The sequence below is a fragment of the Muscardinus avellanarius genome (assembly GCF_963383645.1).
Source record: "Muscardinus avellanarius genome assembly, chromosome: 19".
NCBI classification, from domain to species: Eukaryota; Metazoa; Chordata; class Mammalia; order Rodentia; family Gliridae; genus Muscardinus; species Muscardinus avellanarius.
This window is the reverse complement of record NC_137805.1, coordinates 43,890,824-43,916,003: the sequence shown is the minus strand read 5'-3', so window position 1 is coordinate 43,916,003 and position 25,180 is coordinate 43,890,824. Positions and strand designations below refer to the sequence as shown.

Sequence of the window (25,180 nt, the reverse complement as noted above, 5' to 3'; positions counted from 1 at the left end):
TTAAGCAGGGGAAAGGTGTATTTGAGCAAGACCTGGGAATCTCTGGTCAGCAAAGAGTCCTGTGAAATGACGTCTTCACAAGATGGAGTCGCTTTTGTTGGAGACACTGACAGAAGGCACAGGAGAAAGAGTCCCTGGCTATCCTAAGCACCAGCTGCCCCAGAGGGTAGTCCCTTCCTGGTCAGCAAGGCCCCGGATGTAAACGCATCAAATACAGAAGCCAAGAGATGTGGCTAGCACAGTGGAGAAAGTGAAGGAATCCCCTTTTTCTCTCCTCTTCTATTTCTTCTCCAGTGTAGGCTGAGGCCTGTGGAACTATGGGAGACTAAAATCCTAACAGAACTCCATTTTTTTTTAAGGCAGAGGATTAAGGAAAGGAGCCTCTGGGAAGAAGGGAGTATGAGAAAAACTCCAGCGAGGAAGGGCTGAAGAGGGAACTCCTCCATTCTGTGCCTGAACCGGCAGAAGTCCTGGGCTCCCTTCCAGATGTACTCCCTGCAGACCACACCAGAGAAGCTTAGTGATGCCTCCGGGAACCCAAGGAACCCCGAAGAAGCTCCACCCGAGTCCCAGACTAGCTAGCCCTGGGCAGATTCAAATGGCACAGCACAGAAGAGTGTGTGTGTGTGTGTGTGTGTGTGTGTGTGTGTGTGTGTGTGTGTTACTGGGGATTGAATCCTGGGATATTCTACCTCCAAGATACACCCCAAATATATTATGTCTGTATGTATATATGTATGTTAGGGATGGAACCCAGGGGCGTTCTACCTCCAAGCTACACCCCCAGCCCTATTTTTTATTCTTCATTTTGAAACAAGTTCTCACTAAATTGCAGAGGGCCTAAGTAGCTGAGGCTGGCTTTGAACCTTCACTCCTCCTGTCTGCCTCCCGAATGCTGGGATTACAAGTGTGCGCCACCATACCCGGTTTATTTTATTTATTTATTTATTTATTTATTTATTTATTTATTTATTTATTTATTGGCGGTACTGGGGTTCCTGGAAACCCTTCTACCTCCGGGCTACACTCCCAGACCTATTTTATACTTTTTTATTTGGAAACAGGGTCTCTTAAACTAGCACGGCTGGCCTCGAACCTGCGCGATCCTCCTGTCTCCGCCCCCCAAGCGCGGGGATTACAAGCGTGCGCCACCACGTCCGGCGCCCGGTTTATTTTATTTTATTTTATTTTTTTTGAAAACAGTCTTGTTAAATTACTGAGGGCCTCACTAAATTCTGAGGCTGGCTGAGAACTTGCAGTCCTCCTGTCTCAGCCTCTCAAGTACTGAGATTACAGGCATCTACCACAACGCTGGCAGCACAGATTTAAAATGTACTGAAACTGAGCACGGGTGGCGCAGGTTTGTAATCCCAGTATGTGGGAGGCTGAATAGGAGGATCGCGGTTCACAGACAGCCTCAGCTACTTAGTGAGGCCCTCGGCAACTTAGGGAGGACTTGTTTCAAAATAAAGAATAAAAAGTAGGGCTAGGGCTGGAGTGGGACTCAGAGGTAGAAGGGCCCTGGGTTCAATCCTCAATTCCGCAAAATAAATAAATAAATAAATAAATAAATAAATAAATTAGGACTGTCTAATGCTGTAACCGTGCATTCCCTTTCACTGCAGAGAGCCGAAAGACCTCACCATTCGGATGCATTCCTTTTGAGTAGCTATTTTCTGATTCAGTAGGCTCCGGCTCCTGTTCTTAGGAATGACATTAGCACTTTCTAGGGATCCCCTTACGGGGTTAGCCCGTCGTCATACTGGGTGACAGTCCGCGTGACTCAGGACAGCTGAGCTTTGCTGGGACAGAGGGGAAGGGCCGGCAGCTGGGCGCAGGAGCAGGCCAGAGGCCCCGCAGCAGCCCCGCCGGTCAGCGCCTCGCGGCTCTGCCCCGCCGCCGCCCGGCTTTCGTTTCCTCTTTTCTGACTTCGTGGAAGCGAACCCTCCTCCTCGCGCTCTCTGTGTTTCCAACACACACTTCTCTTAACTGACTCCTGGCATCCCTCCTGCTTGCGCAGCACTGCAGCCCTTGTACATCTGCGTGTGTCTCTGGATCCAGGGGAAGGAGAGCGAGCCCAGCTGTCCAAGAAGGAAAAGCCTCGGAAGGTTAAGTGATCATCTGAAGTCACCCCTTTAACATGGAGGCCTGGACGCCTCCCACTCCTATCCAATGCTGCCCTCTACCGTGAGCGCGGCACAGGTGCTAGACAACCGGTGCTTCCTACCTCTGTTCATTTAACAAAATATTCACTGACGGCCTACTGTGTGCCAGAAACAAACCAGGGTGGCCATTGTGCCCATGAAGCTTATGATGCGTGTGTGTGATAGTCGAATTACGTAAATAACTACTGAATTACAAGGTGTGTGTGTGTGTGTGTGTGTGTGTGTGTGTGTGTGTTTTACTGAGGATTGAACACAGTGGTATTCTACCTCTAAGCTATACTCCCAGTCCTATTTTTTTTTTTTTTTGTAGTACTGGGGATGAGACCCAGTTCATTCTACCTCCAAGTTACACTCTCAGCCCTATTTTTTATTCTTTACTTTATTTATTTATTTACTTATTTACTTATGTATTTATTTATTTATAGTGGTACTGGGGGTGGAACCCAGGGGCTTTTTTGTCTTTTTAATCTCTGGGCTATACTCCCAGACCTATTTTATACTTTATTTGGAAACAGGGTCTCACTAAGTTGATGAGAGCCTCACTAAGTAGCTGAGGCTGGCTTCGAACCTGTGTGATCCTCCTGTCTCAGCCTCCCAAGCGCTGGGATTATAAGCGTGTGCCACCACACCTGGCTAGTTTGTTTGTTTGTTTGTTTATGGTGGTGCTGGGGATGGAACCCAGGGGCTTTCTACCTCCGGGCTATACTCCCAGACCTATTTTATATTTTATTTGGAAACAGGGTCTCACTAAGTTGCTGAGAGCCTCACTAAGTAGCTGAGGCTGGCTTCGAACCCGTGCGATCCTCCTGTCTCAGCCTCCTAAGCGCTGGGATTACAAGCGTACGCCACCACGCCTGGCTATTCTTTATTTTAAAACAGTTCTCACTAAATTGCAGAGGGCCTTACTAAGTAGCTGAGGCTGGCAGTGAATCGGGATCCTCCTGTCTCAGCCTCCCAAATGCTGGGATTACAAGCATGCGTCACCACGCCCCACTTTCCAGTCCTATTTTTAATTTTCATTTTGGAATAGGGTCTAAGCCTCACTACTTGCTCTGAGGCTGTCCTGGAACCTGATGTTATCTTGTCTCAGCCTCCCAAGTATGTGCCATCACGCCTGGCTTGACTAAAAATTTTTTATTTTGAAACAGTCTTGCTAAGCTACCACACACAGGTCTCCCAAGTACTGTGGATTAAGTACTATGATATACAAGGGCTGTTCTGGGGTATAGAATGTGGGTATGTGGCCTTGTTTAGAGGTTTAGGGAACTCTCACCTGAAGTGAAATCCATAGGAATAAGTTATTGATTAACCAGAGGGGAAATTGAAGAGGTATGGGTGATTCCTCCTAGGTCTCTAGCATAAACTACTGAGACAATAGAGTGCTATTACTAAGTTGGAAAAGCCTAATGGAAGATAAGTTTCTTTCTTTCTTTCTCTCTTTCTTTCTTTCTCTCTTTCTTTTCTTCCTTTCCAGGATTGGGGATTGAACCCAAGGATATTCTACCTCTGAGCTACATCCTCAGCCCTTTTTATTTTTTGTTTTGGAACAGGGTCTCAATAGTTTGCTGTCTATGTTGCTGAGGCTGTCCTTAAACCTGTGATCTGCTTGTCTCAGCCTAAGTACTGGGATTCCAGGCGTGGACCACCCCAAATAAAGTACAAAAAAGGAGCTGGGTGCAGTGGTGCACACCTGTAATCCCAATACTTTGGAGGCTAAAACAGGAGGACAAAGCTGGAGGACAGCCTCAGCAAATAGTGAGACTCTCATCAACCCAGTGAGAACTGCTTCATAATAAAAATAAAATAAGGGCTGGAGGTGTAGCTCAAAGGTAGAATTCTCCCAAGTTCAATCCCCAATACACCACTGCCAAAAAAAAAAGGGCTGCTTGGGGGGGAGGTGTATCTCAGAGATAGAATATCTCTGAGTGCAATCCCTAGTACCACAAAACAAAACAAAACAAAACACCCTAGCCAGGCATGGTGGCGCACACTTGTAATCCCCGCACTTGGGAGGCAGAGACAGGAGGATTGTGCTGGTTCAAAGCCAGCCTCGCTGGCTTAAGAGACCCTGTTTCCAAATTAAAAAAATATAAAATAGGTATGGGAGTATAGTCTGCGAAGGGTTCCATCCCCAGTACCACACACACACACACACACACACACACACACACACCCTTATAAACCTATAATCTAATTTAAAATGGGAAAGGGCTTTATGTAAAAAGAAATAGGAAGAGACTTTTATAACGTGTGTGTGTGTGTGTGTGTGTGTGTGTGTGTGTGACTAGGAAATTTAACCCAAGGGCATTCTACCTCTGAGCTATACCTCCAGCCTGATTTTATTTTATTTATTTTATTATTTTTATTTTTTGCGGGTCTGGGGATGGAACTCAGGGGCATTTAACCTCTGAGTTACACCCCCTGCCTTATTTTTTATTCTTTATTTTGAAACCAGGTCTCACTGAGTTGCAGAGGGCCTCACTAAGTAGCTGAGGTTGTCCGCGAACCGCGATCCTCTGGTCTCAGCCTCCCGAATGCTGGGATTACAAGTGTGCGCCACCACGCCCAGCTTGATTTTATTTTTTATTTTTATTTTTATTTTTAATTAATTAATTTATTTATTGGTGGTACTGGGGTTCCTGGAAGCCCTTCTATAGCCCTTCTATATCCGGGCTATGCTCCCAGACCTATTTTATACTTTTTTATTTGGAAACGGGGTCTCTTAAACCAGCACGGCTGGCTTGGAACCTGCATGATTCTCCTGTCTCCGCCTCCAAGTATGGGGATTATAAGCGTGCACCACCACGCCCGGCTATTTTTATTTTTATTTTTATATTTTATTTTTTTGTGGGTCTGGGGATGGAACCCAGAGGCATTTGCCCAATTTTTTACTCTTTATTTTGACAACAGGGTCTCACTGAGTTGTAGAGGGCCTCACTAAGTAGCTGAGGCTGTCTGTGAACCACAATCCTCTAGTCTCAGCCTCCCAAATGCTAGGATTACAAGCGTGTGCCACCACACCCAGCTGATTTTATTTTTTAATTTTTAATTTTTTTGGTGGTATTGGGGTTCCTGGAAGCCCTTCTACCTCCGGGCTACACTCCCAGACCTATTTTTACATTTTTATTTTGGAAACAGGGTCTCCTAAGCCAGCGCGCGCGGCTGGCTTCGAACCTGCGCGATCCTCCTGTCTCTGCCTCCCAAGCGCGGGGATTACAAGCGTGCGCCACCATGCCTGGCTAGGGTGTTTTGTTTTGTTTTGTTTTGTGGTACTAGGGATTGCGCTCAGAGATATTCTATCTCTGAGATACACCTCCCCCCCAAGCAGCCCTGTTTTTTTTGGCAGTGGTGTATTGGGGATTGAACTTGGGAGAATTCTACCTTTGAGCTACACCTCCAGCCCTTATTTTATTTTTATTATGAAGCAGTTCTCACTGGGTTGATGAGAGTCTCACTATTTGCTGAGGCTGTCCTCCAGCTTTGTCTTCCTGTTTTAGCCTCCAAAGTATTGGGATTACAGGTGTGCACCACTGCACCCAGCTCCTTTTTTGTACTTTATTTGGAAACAGGGTCTAAGTTGCTGAGAGCCCCACTAAGTAGCTGAGGCTGGCTTTGAACCTGTGCAAGCCTCCTGTCTCAGCCTCCCAAGGACTGGGATTTATAAGCCTGTGCCACCACGCCTTGCTCTATTTTTTTTTTTTTTAACAAAGTCTCACTAAGTTGCTGAAAACTTCTCTAAATATATGAGGCTGACCTCAAACATGTGATCCCCCTTTCTCAGCCTCCTAAGTACTGGAATTATAGGCATGTACCACGATGTCCAGTTTATATGGGTGGTTTTATGTTAGAAAAAACGTATTTTAAAAAATTCACCTAGTTTGTTGCTTGTTTGTTACTGTATTTCTGATACTTTTGCTAAAGGCCTAGATTTTGAAACTGCTTATTTATTTATTTACTTACTTACTTACTTACTTACTTACTTACTTACTTATTTGCAGTAAGGGGGATAAGAACCCAGGGACATTCTACCTCTGAGCTACACTCCCAGACCTATTTTTTATTCTTTATTTTTGAAACAAGGTCTCAGCCAGGCGTGGTGGTGCACGCTTGTAATCCCCGCGCTTGGGAGGCTGAGACAGGAGGATCGCACAGGTTGGAAGCCAGCCTCAGCTACTTAGTGAGGCTCTCAGCAACTTAGTGAGACCCTGTTTCCAAATAAAATATAAAAAAGGTCTGGGAGTATAGCCCGGAGGTAGAAATCCTCTGGGTTCCACCCCCACTACCACCAAAAAAAAAAAAAAAAAGTACAATAATAGCCAGGCGTGGTGGCACACTCTTGTAATCCCAGCATTTGGGAGGCTGAAGACAGGAGGATCGCAGTTCGGAGCCAGCCTCAGCTACTTAGTAAGGCCGTTTGCAACTCAGCGAGACCCTGTTTCCAAATAAAGAATAGAAAATAGGGAGCTGGGAGTGTATTCAGAGGTATATTACCCCTGGCTTCCATCCCCAGTACCGCAAAGAAAAAAAAAAAAAAAAAACAGAGGGCTGGGGGTGTAGCTCCGAGGTAGAATGCCCCTAGGTTTAAGCCCAGTACCATAACTAGCAGTGTGGGCTGGGGTGCGGTTCAGTGACAGAGATTGTCTAGCATGAGCAGGGACCTAGGTTCTTTTCATAGCATACAAAAATAAATACATAAATAAAAGTAAAATTGCAATATTAAGCCTGTTAACATAAATAACGTTTAATGAAAATAACCATATTTTCTAAAACAAAAGATGTTGAGAGAAAAATGGTATTGCTTTCCATTTTTGGAAATCTGTTAAAGTCTGGCTTAACAGAAGAGAGCTGTATTCTCATACCTGCGTTTGCAGTGAATCTGTGCTGTAAAGTCGTGCAGCCTCTGGACACAGTACTCTCCTGAGAGAAAGAAAGTTAAAGAAAAAGAAGGCCTTGGTGTCATTATGAAAACAGTCTCGCTGTCATATACCTCTGTGCCTCTGTGCAGACCTTCTCCTCCCACCCGAGGTGGCAAACACCTGTGGGTCAGTCATAGCCCACCTCGCCCCTGCCACCACCAGCAACTCCTCGTCTCCCCTCTCTACTCCCAAGGCATATTGTTCCTCCCCTCCCACACCTCCTTCGGCTCTTTCTTTCTTTCTTTCTTTCTGTGCTGGGGCTTGAACCCAGGGGCATTCTACCTCTGAGCTAAACCCTCAATCCCCCCTCCTTGTTTGTGGTATCGGGGAGTGAACTCAGAGGCATTCTACACCCCAGCCCTATTTTATTTTATTTTATTTTATTTTATTTTATTTTATTTCAGGGAGACTGAGGTCCTCACTATGTTGCTGAGTCTGGCCTTGAATCTGTGATCCTCCTATCTCAGCCTCCCAACTACTGGGATTACAGGTGTGCAACACCATGCCTGGGTACCCTCAGCCTTATTATTTATTTATTTATTTATTTATATTTTATTAATTTTTGCAGTACTGGGAATATAACCCAGGGGCATTCTATCACTGAACTACATTCCCATCCTTATTTTTTTTATTTAAAACAGGGCCTCAGAGCTAGGCGTGGTGGCATATGCTTGTAATCCCAGCATTTGGGAGGCTGAGACGGGAGGATCACGGTTCACAGGCATCTTTAGCTACTTAATGTGGCCCTTCCTTTGCAACTCAGTGAGACTCTGTTTCAAAATTAAAAATTAAAAAAATAGGGCTGGAGGTATAGCTTGGAGGTAGAATGCCCCTGGGTTCCATCCCCAGTACCACACACACACACACAAAAAAAGGGTCTCAAACCAGGCATAGTGGCGCACGCTTGTAGAGGCTGAGACAGGACGATAGAAGATCACAGTTCACAGACAGCCTCAGCTACTTAGTGAGGCCCTTTGCAATTCAGTGAGACCTTGTTTCAAAATAAAGAATAAAACATAGGGCTGGGATGTAGTTCAGAGGTAGAATGCTCCAAGCTCCATGCTCAGTACCACAAAACAAACAAACAGGGTCTCATTAAGTTGCGGAGGGCCTCACTAAGTAGCTCAGGTTGGCAGAGAACCCTGATCTTCCTGTCTCAGCCTCCCAAGTACTGGGATTACAAGTGTGCACCACCATGCCTGGCAGCCCTTTTAATTTTATTTATTTATTTATTTATTTATTTATTTATTTATTTATTTATTTATTTATTTATTGTGGTACCGGGGGTGGAATCCAGGGGCTTTTCTTTTCTTTTTTTTTTTTTTTTTTGGTGGTACTGGGGTTCCTGGAAGCCCTTCTACCTCCAGGCTACACTCCCAGACCTATTTTATATTTTTGAAACAGGGTCTCTTAAGCCAGCGCGGCTGGCTTCGAACCTGCGCGGTCCTCCTGTCTCCGCCTCCCAAGCCTGGGGATTACAAGCGTGCGCCACCACGCCCAGCTTATCCAGGGGCTTTTCTACCTTCAGGTTATACTCCCAGACCTATTTTATACTTTATTTGGAAACAGGGTCTCACTAAGTTGCTGAGAGCCTTACTCAGTAGCTGAGGCTGGCTTTGAACCTGTGCAATCCTCCTGTCTCAGCCTCCCAAGCACTGGGGTTACAAGCGTGCGCCACCACGCCCGGCAGCCCTTTTTATTTTAAAACAGGGTCACACTAAATTGCTGAGGTTGGCTTCAAATCTGTGATCCTCCTGTCTCAGCCTCCCAAGCACTGGGATTACAGGTGTGTGCCACCACGCCTGGCTATTGTTCTCTTCTCCTAGCTCATATGTGTTATTTTTTTCTTTCTTTTATTTATTTATTTTTTTTGTGTGTGTGGTACTAGGGGTGGAACCCAGAGGCTTTCTACCTCCGGGCTATACTCACCAAGTTGCTGAGGGTCATGCTGATTGTTGAGGCTGGCCTCAAACCTGCAATCTTTCTGTCTCAGCCTCCCAATTACTGCGATTACTGCACCTGGCGTCAAGTGCTTTTTCTATTTATGCCATTTTTTTCTGGTCTCTGGAGGCTGAGAAGTCAGAGTTCTGATAACTTGGGTGTTACTCAGGAGCCTTCAAAACTGCCTTTGATGCCAGGCGTGGTGGTGCACACTTGTAATCCCAGCATTCTGGACAGTCTCGGCTACTTAGGCCCTTTGCAACTCAGTGAGACCTGGTTTCAAAAATAAAAAAAAAAAAAGCCGGGCGTGGTGGCGCACGCTTGTAATCCCCACGCTTAGGAGGCGGAGACAGGAGGTCTGGGAGTGTAGCCCGGAGGTAGAAGGGCTTCCAGGAACCCCAGTACCACCAAAATAAATAAATAAATAAATAAATAAATAAATAATAAAAATAAAAAAATAGCCAGGCGTGGTGGCGCACGCTTGTAATCCCCACGCTTGGGAGGCGGAGACAGGAGGATCGCATAGGTTTGAAGCCAGCCGCGCTGACTTAAGAGACCCTGTTTCCAAATTAAAATATATATAAAAAAATAGGTCTGGGAGTGTAGCCCGGAGGTAGAAGGGCTTCCAGGAACCCCAGTACCACCAAAACATAAAATAAAATAAGTAAATAAATAAATAAATAAATAAATAATTATGGCTGGGGATGTGTCTCAGAGGTAGAGTGGCCCTGGATTCCATCCCCAGTATTGCAAAAAAAACAAAACAAAAACAAAAAAACAACATTTAAAAAAAAGGCCTTTGACTTCTGAATTGACTTCCTAGACATCTTTGGACCTTCTTCTAACTAAAAACTGTCACCTTAGCCGGGCGTGGTGGCACACACTTGTAATCCCAGCATTCGGGAGGCTGAGACAGGAGGATCGTGGTTCGTGGACAGCCTCAGCTACTTAGTGAGGCCCTCTGCAGCTCAGTGAGACCCTGTTACCAAACAAAGAATAAAAAATAGGGCAGGGGTGTAGCTCGGAGGTCAGATGCCCCTGGGTTCCATCTCCAGACCCGCAAAATAATAAAAATAAAATAAAACCTATCATCTTAGGGCTTCCTTCAATAAGCATCCATCCATCACACCAGCCTCTGCTCCTCAGCATCAGTTGCCTAGCGCCGCCCGCTTTCTCTAGCCCAGGAGGCCGGCTCCTGTGGACCTGGCTCTCCGTCGTCAATAGCAGTTGTGAGCACTTGGCCCTCGGCATAGATGAGGAAGGCAGGCCATTCGGTTCCCTTTCCACCTTGAATATACTGTTTTGTCCTTCTGGAATTTCCTCCTCCTAAAGCTTACAGGCCAGAGCCGCTTGTTACCTTCTTCACCGCTGCCATGACCCGTCCCACCTCTGTGATGCCTCCCCTGTGACCTCAGGCATCTGTTGCTCTCTCCCCATCCTGAGCTCCAGCCGCTTACCTGTGTCTTCAATCCCTCATCTCCCGAGGCTGCCAACTCCTCCCCTCTCTTGGAAGCGTTCCACCCCTCTCCCAGGACATTCCACAATCCTGATTCTTCAATCTTTTGGACCTCTCTTTAGTCTTTCTTGTTGGCTTTCCTTCTCTTAGATGTCTCAAGATGGGGCCGTTGGCCTTTTATTTTTTGTTTTTGTTTGTGTCTCATGCAGTGCTGGGGGTTGAGCACAGAGCCTCATACATACATGGTAGGCACTCTACCACTGAGCTCCACCCACAACTCTTGTGTGTGTGTGTGTGTGTGTGTGTGTGTGTGTGTGTTACTGGGGATGGAACCCAGGGGCATTCTACCTGTGAGCTATACCCCCAGTACTATTTTTTTTTCTTTTTTTGGTGGTACTGGGGTTCCTAGAAGCCCTTCTACCTCCGGGCTACACTCCCAGACCTATTTTAACATTTTTATTTGGAAACAGGGTCTCCTAAGCCAGCGTGCGCGGCTGGCTTCGAACCTGCGTGATCCTCCTGTCTCTGCCTCCCAAGCGCGGGGATTACAAGCGTGCGCCACCACGCCCGGCCCCAGTACTATTTTTTTATTCTTTATTTTGAAACAGGGTCTCACTAAGTTGCAGAGAACCTCACTAAGTAGTTGACGCTGTCCGCGAACCACGATCCCCTTGTCTCTGCCTCCCAAACGCTGGGATTACAAGTGCGCGCCACCATGTCTGGCTCCCACACTCTTTTTTTTTTTTTAATATTTTATTTTGAAACAGGGTCTTGAACTTGGCTCCTGCTGGGATTACAGGCATGGGCCACTGTGCACTAATCCTTTTGCTCATTTTTACTCCCCTCAGCTTGATTTACCATACTTGTCTGGAAAGTTCCAAGATAACCATTTTTCTGCCCTCTTCTGAATTCATTCCTACATCCATCTCAGAAACCTTGTGGTCACCCAAGCCCCTTGTCACCTCCCCGGGGCTAGTCCCTCCTCAGGGTAACGTCTCTCTGGACTGGCTATCACTCCAAACTCCTTTCTCTCTTCATTTCTGCCCCCGCGCCCCAGCCAGGGGGGCGTTTTAAGTCCATCCTTTCCTCCAGCACCTGCTGCGAACCCTGACCTAGCCGGGGCCCCGCCGGCTCCCTGCGCCTCTCCCCAGCCCCTCTCCCAGTCCTGTCTGACACCTAGATTGGCTGCCCGTTTCCTTGGGACTTACGCTTTCTTACCCAGCCTCCAGGGGGGGTGGGCTCCAGGGGCAGATTGCTGCAGCTCTACCATTTCTGAATCGTGTGAGTTTGGCAAACATATTCAGAGCCTCCACTTCCTTACCCTAAATTAAGAGTAATAATAGCACCTATTTCATAGGATTTATCTATGAGGATTAAATAAAATATAATTTAGTAAAGTTCTTAGCTCTGTGCCTGGCATATAGTTAGGCATTCAATCAACACCAATTAGCCAGGCGTGGTGGCGCAGGCTTGTAATCCCAGCATTGGGGAGGCTGAGACTGGGGGATCGCGGTTCGCGGATAGCCTCTGCTACTTAGTGAGGCCCTCTGCAACTCAGTGAGACCCTGTTTCAAAATAAAGAATTAAAAGTAGGGCAGGGGGTGTAGCTTGGTGGTCGAATGCCCCTGGGTTCCATCCCCAGACCCACACACAAAAAATAAACACCAATGATTGTTGTGATTATTATTTCCTGATACTAAGATTATTCCAATTGCCTCACAACTGGTCTATCTCCTCTGGTCAGTATTCTCTACCCTGAGAGAACGAACAGGAAACATTTTTTAGGTGCCAAGCACTTCATCCTCACTGCAATCTTATAGAGTAATGTCAGCATCATTTTATAAAAGTGGAACAAGCCAGCCGGGTGTGGTAAGTGCATGTTTGTGATCCCAGTACTCGGGAGGCTGAGACAGGAGGACTGCAGGTTTGAGGACAGCCTCGGCAACTTGGTGAGGCCCTTTGCAACTTAGTGAGATTCTGTTTCAAAATAAAAGAATAATATCAGGCTGGGGGTGTAGCTCGGAGGTAGAACGCCCCTGGGTTCCATCCCCAGTACCAAAAAAAGAAAGAAAGAGTAAAATACCGTTTCACACACATCATTCTGCTTAACAAAACCATCAGTCACCACCCATTTCAGAATACCACCCCATTCATTTACCTGGCATCTCGTAAGAGTTCCCTCTCTTTCCAGCACTTTCCTACAGGAAGCCCGTCCAGAGACCCTGACCCACTGCCCCGGCCCGCCCTCAACCTCCCTCGACCTCCCTCCCAGGCCCCTCCCCGTTTTAAATCCAGCCTTTCCCCCAGCACCTGCTGCTAACCCTGACCCAGCCGGGGCCCGCCGGCTCCCGCCCCGCGCCCCGTCCTGTCTGACACCTGCCCCTTTCCTGGGACTTCCTTGCCAAGATGTCGACCTCTACACTCCGGGGGATGGGCCTTCTCCTTGGTTCGTGTTTAGTGCCCCGCGTAGCCCAGAGCCCTACCTATAAAAAGCGCCCAGTAAACACGGCCGAAGCGCCCATCTTTGTAGGTAAGAGGGTCCTCCCAGCCGGGTGGCCTCCCTCCCGCTCGGGGAGGGGAGCCCGCCTTTCACCTGGACGTCACCGTGGGCTTCCTGGGCCCGCCCCCCGCCCGCGGCCCCTCGGCTCGGCCCGTCCTCGGGCGGCCCGCCCCCCACCCCGCCCGCGGCCCCTCGGCCCGACCGGTCCTCGGGCGGCCCGCCCCCCACCCCGCCCGCGGCCCCTCGGGCCCGGCCCGTCCTCGGGCGGCCCGCCCCCCACCCCGCCCGCGGCCCCTCGGGCCCGGCCGGCGCCCCGGGGCGGAGCGTGCGCGGCGCGGCCCAGCCTCCCCCACCGGCCCGCGCCCGGCGGCTCGGAGCCCCCTCCCGGGCTGCGGCCCTGCGCCCCCCGCCGGGGCGGGCGCGCGGAGGCGGCGCGGGGGCGCGCGGGCGGGCGGGGGCGGGCTCCGGGCGCGCGTCCGCGGCGGTGACTCGGCGGCTCCGCAGCGGCTGCAGCGGGAGGACCCGGCCGAGCGCCGCCGGCCGCCATCGCGCCTCGGCCGGCCGCGGGGATGCCGAGGCGCGGGGCCCGCGGGCTGCTGCGGCTGCTGCTGCTGCTGCCCGCGCTGTGCGGCCTGGCGGGCGGCGGGGCGGCGGCGCCCTTCGCCGGGCAGGTGGGCGGCGGCGGCGGCGGGGGGCGGGGGGCGGCGGGCGGCGGACCCCGCCCGGGAGGAGCGCGCCGGGCGGCGCCGCGGTCGGGGCCGGGCGGGGGGCGGCGGCGCGGTCTGCAGCCGGGCTGGGTCAGCCTCGCCACTGCTCGACGAGCCCGTGGCCCTGGTCGCCCCCATTTTGCGGAGGGGCGGCGAGCCCCCGCCGGAGAGTTTGAGTAACTCGCCCAAGGTCACAGCCCGCCAGCCGGGGGCGGGCCGGGCGCGGACCCCGGGTCCTCGGGGTCGACCCCGCCGCCGCGCTCGGGCCCCGGAGGCAGGGGCCGCGGGACGGAGCGATTCATCTTCTCTCTTCCCACCTGGAGGGCTGCGGTCCTAAAAAGCAGGGTTGAGACGCCGGTGGTTTTTTGCTGGGATAAATCAGAGTGGTTGCAGAATCGCCTTAAGAGAAGGAAGGAGCGGGTCCGTTGAAGCAGGCGGTCTGTTTCCCCGGGAGGCTCTGCCGGAACAGCAAGTTTGGCTTTGACATGGGACCCAGAGGGTTAGAAATTCCCTGAAGTTCGGGGCAAATGTGTGCTTGTGTGTGCAGATGTGTGTTTTTCTAGAAGACAGTCCCTAGCTGTCTTCAAACTTTCGAAGGGTTCTGTGTTCCAAAAAATCGAAGATACATAGAGGAACGTTTAGGCCCGGTTAATAGTCGTGTTCCAGTGATTTTCTAATTCCTGGTGACTTTGAGCGAAAACTTTTCCTCGCTTGTTGGTGGTTTAGCCTTATCGCGTGTCAAAGTAATGAGTTTATACCCTAGAAAAAGTAGGATTGCCGTAGACTCCTGAAATGCGCAGGATGACTAGGAAGACCCTGAGCTGGGACTTAGGGGGCCTGGACTCTCATCCGACCATGACCCCGGCGGTTCCTATGACCTTGAGTCATTTCCCTGCCCTCTCTACGCTTGAACTTCATCGTCTTTAATACAAGAAGATCTCGGCTCTGAAATCTCCTATTGCTATGGCATTTTAAGCATTATCTGCTTACATACGCCAGGATTTGGAGAGAAGGCTATGTTTACCCAGTCCTCAGCCTTACCAGCACCACAAGCTTTGATTATTCCACTTCTCTTAGCCTATTTATTTATTTCTTTGTTTATTTATTTATTTTTGGTGGTACTGGGGCTCCCGGAAACCCTTCTACCTCCGGGCTACACTCCCGGACCTATTTTATATTTTTATTTGGAAACAGGGTCTCTTAACTGCACGATCCAGGGATTACAAGCATGGGCCACCATGCCCGGCCATGTGTTTATTTTCAAATTTAGGTTTCCCCGTTATGATAGGCCATCCCCAGAATAGCCATATTCATCCTCTGAGTACTTTTGGTTGCCCCTTTTGGATAATTTTGGGTTCGAGTTTTTAACCTGACCATGTCTCCGGGTATGAGACCCTATGTTGCTGCATAAAGAAAGGGATGATTTCTTCTTGGTTTCCAGGTCCATCCTGCTTCTGCCTATGCCCTTGTTAGCCATCCTGGCCCCAACGTATCAGGACACTGCCTTTAGGAAACAAAATACAATAGCTCCCTGATCGAATCGATGGCCTGAAACACAACGCCCTGTATGTGATTATTTTAATCAGAGTGTCTTGCCATTCACTTCCCCACATTGATGTTCAGTTGCCATTTTGCATCTCTTTCTCTCTCTGTCTCTGTCTCTCTGTCTCTCTGTCTCTCTCTGTCTCTTCTTCCCTCCCCTCTGCTTTGGCATAGCATTTCCTTGACTGATATGATCTGCAAGCCTGAAATTTTCACTTTGCTCTACTTCTCCTGGATCACTTATAAAAAATTTAAGTCAGACAGGTCCTCATGGTCTCCTGGGCCCCTTGCATTCTTAATCTCCTTCCATTTAGAGAAGTAACCATTTGTTTCCGTCTGCTGTTTCCTTTATCTAAGTGAGTTCTCAGGCTCTGATGAAAACATTACCCTTCATTCCATTTTAATTGTCTATTATATCAGCTGGTTGCTGTGGCACATGCCTGTAATCCCAGTACTTGGGAGGCTAAGACAGGAGGATCACAGGTTCAAGGACAGCCTTAGCATTTAGTGAGACTCTCAGCAACCTAGCAAGACCGTGTTTCAAAATAAAGTAAGCCGGGCGTGGTGGCGCACGCTTGCAATCCCAGCATTCGGGAGGCTGAGACAGGAGGATCGTGGTTCGTGGACAGCCTCAGCTGCTTAGTGAGGCCCTTTGCAACTCAGTGAGACCCTGTTTCAAAATAAAATAATAAAAAGTAGGGCTGGGAGTGTAGCTCAGAGGTAGAATGCCCCTGGGTTCCATTCCCAGTACCGCAGAATAAATAAATAAATACATAGGATTGAGAAGCCAGGATTTGGAGAGAAGGCCGTGTGGTGGCACATGCTTGTAATCCCAGTACTTGGAAGGCTGAGACAGGAGGATCATGGGTTTTTGAACAACCTCAACTACTTAGGCCATCTGTAACTTAGTGAGACTGTTTCAAAATAAAAAATAAAAAATAGGGCTAGGGGTGTAGCCCAGTGGAAAATGCCCTTGGGTTCAATCCCCAGTACTGCAAAAAAAGAAAAAAAAAAAAGGCTTGGAGGTAGAATGACCCAGTTTCAATCACTAGTACTGGAAAAAAAAAAAAAGTCTAGTATATTGTTTAAAACTTTCTGAAAGACAAATTATAGCCACTGCTTATTTCAACAGTTTGTGCTTAATTAGCCCTTATTTGAATATTAACAGATCACATGATTGAAACCTTATAGAAATATTGTTTTTTATTTTTTTTTCGGCCAGCAAATAACGTTGCTTACTCCTCTAACGTTATGGCCCCCGGAGCCTGGCTCCACCCTACCTCCCCATTAGCGGGCCAGCTGTCCCACTGCTCATGGACAGTGCATCTTTACTCCAGACAAGCCTGTCTCCTTTATCCTAAGATCAGCTACCCACCTTTCTCTGGACGTGGTCATGTATCCTCCACTGATGCACCTCCATTCATCCAAACCTTTCCTTAAAGTTCCAGCTCATGCGGGACGTGATGGTGCACACCTGTAGTCCCAGAGTTTGGGAGGCTGAGATGGAGGAGCATTGTAAATTCGAGGCCAGCGTCAACAACTTAGCAAGGCCCTAACTATTTCAAAATAAGAAATTAAATAGGAGCTGGGTGTGGTGGCACACGCTTGTAATCCCAGCATTCGGGAGGCTGAGACAGGAGGATCGCGGTTCACGGACAGCCTCAGCTACTTAGCGAGGCCCTCTGCAACTTAGTGAGACCCTGTTTCAAAATAAAGAATAAAAACTAAGAGCTAGGGGTGTAGCTCGGAGGTAGAATGCCCCTGGGTTCCACCTTCAGTACAAAAAAAAAAAAAAAAAAAAAAAAAGAAAAGAAAAGAAAAAAGAAAAAGAAAAAGAAATAAATAGGGATGGGAGTGTATCTTGGAGGTAGAATAACCCTGAGTTCAATGCCCAGTACCCCGTCGGAAAAAAAAAGAAAACAGAAGAAAGAAAGAAAAGAAAAAAGATCCAGCCCATGCCTGGCCTTTTCAGGAAACCCCTTCACCCACTTCTCTAGGCATCATTTAGTTCTTTCTTCTCAGGGGAAGACTTTGAAGCAACTTCAGCCAGTGTGTCACTTGATTTTTAAAAAATACTTACACATTCACTGGGGGAGGGAAAGATTGCAGTTCTTAGGCAAAGCCCTTCCCTAACCAAAACACACTGTGATTTTAGGTCTAACACCATCCCCAAGCCTCAGTGTTCACCACTGAGTGCTCACTGAGCGTTCAGGGAGTCCACTCTGAATCTTTATCCCCAAGGTCCAGAGTCCTGAAGTGTGCGCTCGTGGCCTGCGGCTCTCAAGGGCCCCTCCAAAACCCTCCTCGGCGTGGGACACTGCCTCATCTTCTTTCAGGAGAAATAGAAGCTATCCTATCGGGCAGTGGTTCCACAGTGTCACCCTTAGAGCTTTCAAAACGTGTTAGGTAGGATGTCATCTAATCACTGGGACATGCAACAGAGAGAAATTGAGAGGTGGCCATTGCCTTAGAGACCACGAGTAACCCACAGAAACACCTAAGAGATACTTCCTAAGTTGCCTTAAGTGAGACGCCTGGGCCACAAACCTTGATTACAGGTTTTGAATTTTTCTCTGGTTTCCTGACTTTTAAATTGAAAGTATTTTTCACTCTATTTGGCTTTTGATTTTATGTCTCCACTCTTTCATTACCAAGACAAAAAATTTAATCTATTTTCTCTTTATGTTTTCTTTTGTGTTTTGCCCATGGGAGAACGATCCTACCAGTTCTCTAATTGGCTTTCAGCCTTCGGTTTATTTAAAGCATCTCTTTCTTTTTCTCCTTTTTTTTTTTTTGTATTGGGAATTGAACCAGGGGCATTGTACCTCTGAGTTACACCCCCGGCCCTTTCATTTTCTATTTTGAGACAAGGTCTCATTAAGTTGCTAAAGGTCTCACTTAGTTACTGAGAGGAGCCTCAAACCTAACATCCTCCTTTCTCAGCCTCCAAGTACTGTGATTATAGGCATGTACCATTGTGCCTGGCAAGTGTGTCCCTTTTTTTTTTTTTTATTACCTGGGAGAAATGCCCCTCTAAAGTTTGGCTGTGTGTGTGTGTGTGTGTGTGTGTGTGTGTGTGTGTGGTGTTACTAGGGGTTGAACTCAATAGTGTTCTACCTCTGAACTACACCCCAGTCCTATTTTATTTTATTTATTTTTTATTTATTTATTTATTTATTTTTTGGTGGTACTGGGGTTCCTGGAAGCCCTTCTTCCTCCGGGCTACACTCCCAGACCTATTTTATATTTTTGAAACAGGGTCTCTTACGCCAGCACAGCTGGCTTCGAACCTGTGCGATCCTCCTGTCTCCGCCTCCCAAGCGCAGGGATTACAAGCGTGTGCCACCACGCCCGGCCTATTTTATTTTTTATTTATTTTATTTTTATTTTTTTTCGGGTCTGGGGGATGGAACCCAGGGGCATTTGACCTCCAAGCTACACCCCCAGCCCTGTTTTTTATTCTTTATTTTGAAACAGGGTCACACTAAGTTGTGGAAGGCCTCACTAAGTAGCTGAGGCTGTCTGCAAACCGCGATCCTCCAGTCTCAGCCTCCCGAATGCTGGGATTACAAGCGTGCGCCACCACACATGGCTTATTTTTTATTTTGAAACAGGGTCTCACTAAGTTGTTGAGGCTGGCCTCAAACCTATGATCCTCCTGTCTCAACCTCCCATGTACTGGGATTGCAAGCTTGTGCCACCACGTCCAGTTCAAATGTTTGTTTGCTTGCATGTTTTGGCCGCCTTCTTCTTCTCCTTCTCTCCTCCTCCTCCTTCTCCTCCTCCTCCTCCTCCTCCTCCTCCTCCTCCTTCTCTTCTCTCCTCCTCCTCCTCCTCCTCCTCCTCCTCCTCCTCCTCCTTCTTCTTCTTCTTCTTCTTCTTCTTCTTCTTCTTCTTCTTCTTCTGGGGTTCCTGGAAAACTCTCTACCTTTGGGCTACACTCCCAAACACCTATTTTTTATATTTTTATTTGGAAACAGGGTCTCTTAAGCCAGCGTGGCTGGCTTCGAACCTGCGCGATCCTCCTGTCTCCGCCTCCCAAGTGCGGGGATTACAAGCGTGCGCCACCACGCCCGGCTGTTTTGGCCTTCTTTATTTCAGTATGATTTGGAGAAAGTTCAGAATAGGCAAAAAGAATGTTAGCCCAGGCCACATTCTTCGACAGGGGCGGTCCAGATGCTTCTGGAAGAAAGGGGCATCTGAGACAAGCCTCCAAGGGAGGAGGAAGATGGGGAGCATTGAGTGGGGAGTCCAGGCAGAAGGGGAAACACGAGCCACTCCACACAAGTTTCCAGCACACTCAGGAAGCAGTGGATAATTAATTGTCTAGAGCATCGAGTTACTGGCTGTTTCCAAGAAGAGTGTGTGGGAGAGGCTGGAAACGGGGGCTAAGAGCAGACTGTAAAATTGGTCTTTGTCCAGAGGCCGAGGGGAGTCGTGGAAGGTTTCCCAGCAGAGTGACCTGCTCAGAGCTGAGCTGGGGAGGCGGAGGACCGTGTTCTGGGCCGTTCTGAGTGCTGGCTTCTGTTCTAGGTGCTGAGCTTTCTGGGCACAATTTAGGCCTGAATACCCACCTGAGGGAATGGTATGTGGACAGAGATGTGAATTCTGGCTCGGCCTCCCCTTGCTGGGACGATTTGTTTTGCAGTATTGGGGAGCGAGCTCCAGGCCTCCTGCCTGCCACTGAGGCCCCAGCCCTGCGAGAGGTGGGGGTCAGCCATTTGGTGCTCTGGCTCCACACTTGATACAGTCTAGTCCTTCGCTAGTTTTTCTTCATCACTGCAACAAGCATTTGTCTTATTTATTTTATTTTATTCATGAATTTTGGTACTGGGGGTTGAACTCAAGGACAATCTACTTCTGATTTACAACCCCAGCCCTTTTTGTTTTTATTTCTAAAATAGGGTTTTGCTAAATTGCTGAGGCTGGCCTCAAACCTGTGAGATCCTCCTATCTTAGCCTCCCAAGTACTAGAATTACAGGTGTGTGTCACTGCATCTGGCTTATGTGTTAGTTGTTGTTTTGGGTTTGGGTTCTGCATGCATTTTAAAAGGCCAGGTGTAGCCAAGCGTGGTGGCGCACGCTTGTAATCCCTGCGCTTGGGAGGCTGAGACAGGAGGATCGCGCAGGTTCGAAGCTCTCAGCTTTGAGCTCTAGTTACTGAGGCTCTCAGCAATTTAGTGAGACCCTGTTTCCAAATAAAGTATAAAATAGGTCTGGGAATATAGCCCAGAGGTAGAAAAGCCCCTGAGTTCCACCTCCAGTACCACAAAAAATAAAATAAAATAAAATTAAATTAAATTAATAAATAAAGGCCAGGTGTGGTTCAGTGGCACACACCTGTAATCACAGCTACTCATGAGCCTGAGGCAGGAAGATCACAAGTTTGAGGCCAATGCGGACAACTTAGGCCCTGTCTCAAAGTAAAATAAAATATTAAAATAAAATAAAATGGAGCCAGGCATGGTGGCACATGCTTGTAATCCCAGTACTTGGGAGGCTGAGATAAGAGGATTGCAGGTTCAAGGACAGCCTCAGCTTCTTAGTGAGGCCCAACTTAGTAAGACCCTGTTTCAAAATAAAGAATAAAAAAATAGGGCTGGGAGTGTAGCTCAGAGGTAGAATGCCCCTGGGTTCCTTCCTCAGTACCACAAATAAATAAATAAAATATAATAAAATAAAAAGGGAGCTGGAGGTGCACAGTGGTAGAGCACTTGTGTAGCATGTTTCAGGCCCTGGGTTCAGTCTCCAGCAACAGACACACACACACACACACACACACACACACACACACACACACATAACACATGGCAATATTGATATAGGGTTTAAAGGCATAGAGAATAATAATGATATATACGTATATGTGAGCATATAGACGGATATAAATAACATTTTCCAAATATACATATTTTTATTTTACATATTTTATAGCAAAGTAAGAACAGAAAAGCAAGACATTGTTTAGCAATGTTTTAAAAGCTCTATTCCATGCCACACATGCTTAGGTACTCCAAAATCAGACATCATCTTTTACCTCTTTCTCTCCTCACCCCTCAGGTCTTTACTTCTCTCTCTACCTCTTGTCTTAGACTAAACTTCTATTATCTCTCTTCTGGACGTCAGAGACTTCCACCTGCTCGGCTCTCTCACCCACCTCTAATCCTTTACATGGCAGCTAGAGGGACTTTTTAAAATAAATCTACACAAGGGTTGGTTATATCAGAAGCCAATATGGAGCTGGGTGTGGTGGTGCATGCTTATAATCCCAGTACTTGGGAGGCTGAGACAGGAGGAGGATCCGAGTTTACAGCTGGCCTCAGCTACTTAGGCCCTCCGCAACTTAGTGAGACCCTGTTTCAAAAAATAACAAACAAAAAATAGGGCTGGGGGTGTAGCTCAGAGGTAGAATCCCCCTGGGTTCAGTTCCCAGCACCACACACACACAAAAGAAGCCAAAATGGCAAAAACTAAGATTTGTCAAAACCGGCCTGTGATTATTTGATGTTTGTCTTATTTTTGTCTTTATGAATGCTTGAAATCTTTAATAATAAGCATAACAAGAATTTGATCATCTTGCTTAAAATGGCTATTAAGACAAAGACTAAATTGCTTTACTGTATTACTATACTATTACTAGCGCTAATTTATTTATGGAAAAATTTTTAAACACACGAAAATAGCTGGACATGGTGGTGCACACCTATAATTCCAGTACTTGAGAGGCTGAGACAGGAGGATTGCAGGTTCCAGGGCAGCCTCAGCAATTTAGTGAGGCTACCAGCAACTTAGCAAGACCCTGTTTCCAAATAAAAAATAAAATAGGGCTGGGGGTGTAGCTCAGAAGCGGAATGCCCCTGGGCTCAATCCCCAGCACCCCTCGTCACATACAAACACAAGCAAATCAATAAAAAGAACAGTATTATGAACCCCCTGTGCCCAGGCTGTTGCTGTGGCCTCCAGGGCCCTGCATGACTGTCCTCCCCACGCTCCGGCTTCCTTCCATTACACACGGTTCCCGCTGGTCACTAGACCAATCACCCCGGCCTTCTTTCTCTTTTTCTACTATGCAGGCTCCTTCCCTTTCATCAGTTCCTAAGATGTTCTTTCTCCTGAGATGCTCATTCTTCAGCTCTCACCTGCCCTCTTCCGTTCACTCACGGGTCTCAGCTGAGATGGCGTATCCTCAGGGAGGCCCTGATAGCGCAGCCCGCTTCTCCCGTCATACCCTCACATAGCACCTTGTCCTTTCCTTTCATTCCGTTTATCACAGTTGCAATGAAATGCGCGCTGTTTACATACCTGCCTCCTCAAGCAGGCTAAAGGCCCCATAAGGAAGCCTCCCTCAGAGTGAATGAGGGCGCAGCCTCACTCCTGGCCTCCTGCAAAGGCCTTCCCAGAACTGGAAAACTCGGACATCCCAGTGCTGACCTGAAACCCCCAACACGCCACATCCCAGACCTGCCGATTGTCTGGCTTGCGGTGGCCTCCTGGGAGTGGGCCAAGGACATCGTGCGAGGGGCCAGGGAATTCCCGGAGTGCACCAGCCGCCCACTCCAGAGCCAATGGCAGCCAACGGGCAGTGCTGTACCACGAAGGTGTTTGTCAAGAAGCTGAGCTGGGCTTTGTGGGCGATCCTGAGGGCCCTTTTTAGACTGGCTGGAAGTGAAGAAGAAAAAAAAAAGGAAAGGAACCGCTTTTGGAAGCAAACCAGAGCTAGCGTGGGGGGTGTATCATGACAGAAAGAACCTCCCAGGAAGGCAGCGACACGGGGCTCCATTTCTGGCTCCCCTACCAACTTGCTCAGCGATTTTTGAGTAAGTCATTTTCCCTCCTGAGTTTTATTTTTCCCTTCTGCAAAACAAGCATGTTAAATTACATGATCTCCAAGTATTATTGACCGGTGCATTTCCTAGATCCCTGAATGGTTATGCCTCCTATGCAATTTTAAATACAGTTGTAACTTAGGTGGGCTTGGCAGCAAGGATAAGACCTCAGTTGTAGGGCTAGAGGAAAAAGCAAGGATTTATGGGACAGGAGTTGGGGGAACCCAGTGACAAAGCCGACCCCGGAGGAATCACACAGTGACTTGGTCTGGTCTAGCAGCAGTGACCAAAAGTGGTGGTCAAGCTGTTACCAAGGAGCTTAGGAGAACATTGTGAGAATCTATGTGCCAGATCAGCTCCTACTTTCTGCACATGTATTCGTTTCCTATTGATTGACTTTGATTTATTTTTCATTGGTGCATTGTAGTCATGTATCTTAATGGAGTACGAGATGGTAGAGGCACGCACACACACATACTCATTAGTTTTCTATTGTTGCTGTAACAAATTACTATAAACTTAGTCTTAACATACCTAAAGCTGGGCGTGGTGGCGCACGCTTGTAATCCCAGCATTTGGGAGGCTGAAACAGGAGGATCACGGTTCACGGCCAGCCTCAGCAACTTAGTGAGGCCCTTTGAAACTCAGTGAGACCCTGTTTCCAAATAAAGAATAAAAAATAGGGCTGGGGGTGTAGCTCAGAGGTAGAATGCCCCTGGGATCCATCCCCAGTACCACAGGAAGAAAGAAAGAAAGAGAGAAAAAGAAAGAAAGAAAGAAAGAAGAAAAAGTCAGGCGTGGTAGCACATGCTTGTAATTCCAGTACTTGGGAAGGCTGAGACAGAAGGATTGCAGATTTGCAGCCGCAATTTAGTGAGATCCTGTTTCAAAATAAGTAATAAAATATGGCTGGAAGTGTAGCTGGGAGGTAGAACCCCCTGGGTTCAATCCCCAGTACTACTAAATAAATACATAAATAAATAAATAAATAAATAAATAAATAAATAGGGCTGGGGATGTAACTTGAAGGCAGAATGCCCTTGGGTTCAATTTTCAGTATCACTTGGTATCTATTTCCAGAGAGAGAGAGAGAGAGAGAGAGAGAGATAAAGCGATAAAGCAATATTTGGTAGTTGGTCCCAAATGACCTGTCTTTTCAGATAGGACCCTGTCCAGGTCCCAGGTGTCTAGAGAATTCTAACTCTTTAGAAGAAGCTGTCTGAGAACCAGGCAAGGAATCTGCAACTCAGAGAAACAGATTAGGATCCCAGAAGTCTCAGTTTAGGACCTGAGTGCCAGGGAAACTAAGGCAAACCCAGGTGTAAGGACTAAGCTAAAATAGCGACGGATGGGGAAGGGAGGTCTTTGGCCGCCCTCCACGAGGCGTACAGCGGCATGTGCAGTCTCAGGGTTGGGGTTGAAGCTACTGGTGGGTCTTTTGGCAAAGCGAGGGTTGACCAAGGGGGTGAGCAGGTGAGGGACAAGAGGCGGCAGCAGAGCTGAGGCTCAGAGGGCAGGACACTGGGCCAACGCTAGTAGAACGCTTTTCTAGGTGGTCACACACGTCCCACCGTGGAAGATTGTGGAGTTACAGAACATAGGCCATCCATTTCGTCATGGCCTTGCCAGGACGTGCAAGAGGTGTTGGGAGACAGGTAACCCCCACGTGATTATGGAAGTGTGGTAAAAATTGTGACAGGGACAAGGGGTGCTGACGGGATGGAGGAGGATCCCCTGAGGTCGATTTTTTTGTATGTGTGTAGTACGGGGGATGGAACCCAGGAACCTTCTACCTCTGAGCTGCATCCTCAGCCCTTTTTTTATTTTTTTGTTTTGAAATAGGGCCTCACTAAGTTGCTGAAGTTAGCTTTGGACCTGTGATCCTCCTGTCTTGGTATCCCAAAGTTCAGGGATTACAGGCTATCATACAGCCACCATGCCAGTTCCTGATGTAGATCTAAGGGGTCAAAGAAGGCTTCCCCAAAGAAAAAGAGAGGGGAGCGCGATCCAGGCAGGAACTGTATATGTAAGGGTTTGAAAGGACTAGAACACACTGGGTCGCAGGACACTGGGTGGAGAATGGCAAAAGAGACTGAAGTAGAATCAGGGGCCAAATATCCAAGGCCT

The 25,180-nt window shown here is 48.0% G+C and overlaps 1 protein-coding gene across 1 annotated transcript in view; it reads left to right on the top strand.

Annotated features, from left to right (window-relative positions):
- The window catches only part of MMP24 (matrix metallopeptidase 24), a gene marked incomplete at both ends in the record, with an annotated part of 71,673 nt that overhangs the window by 4,692 nt on the left and 41,801 nt on the right, over nucleotides 1-25,180 (top strand). Inside the window, 3 exon segments of the mRNA XM_080716523.1 lie at nucleotides 2,021-2,108; nucleotides 13,027-13,624; nucleotides 13,626-13,649. Of these exon segments, the coding sequence (XP_080572649.1) occupies nucleotides 2,021-2,108; nucleotides 13,027-13,624; nucleotides 13,626-13,649 (710 nt within the window).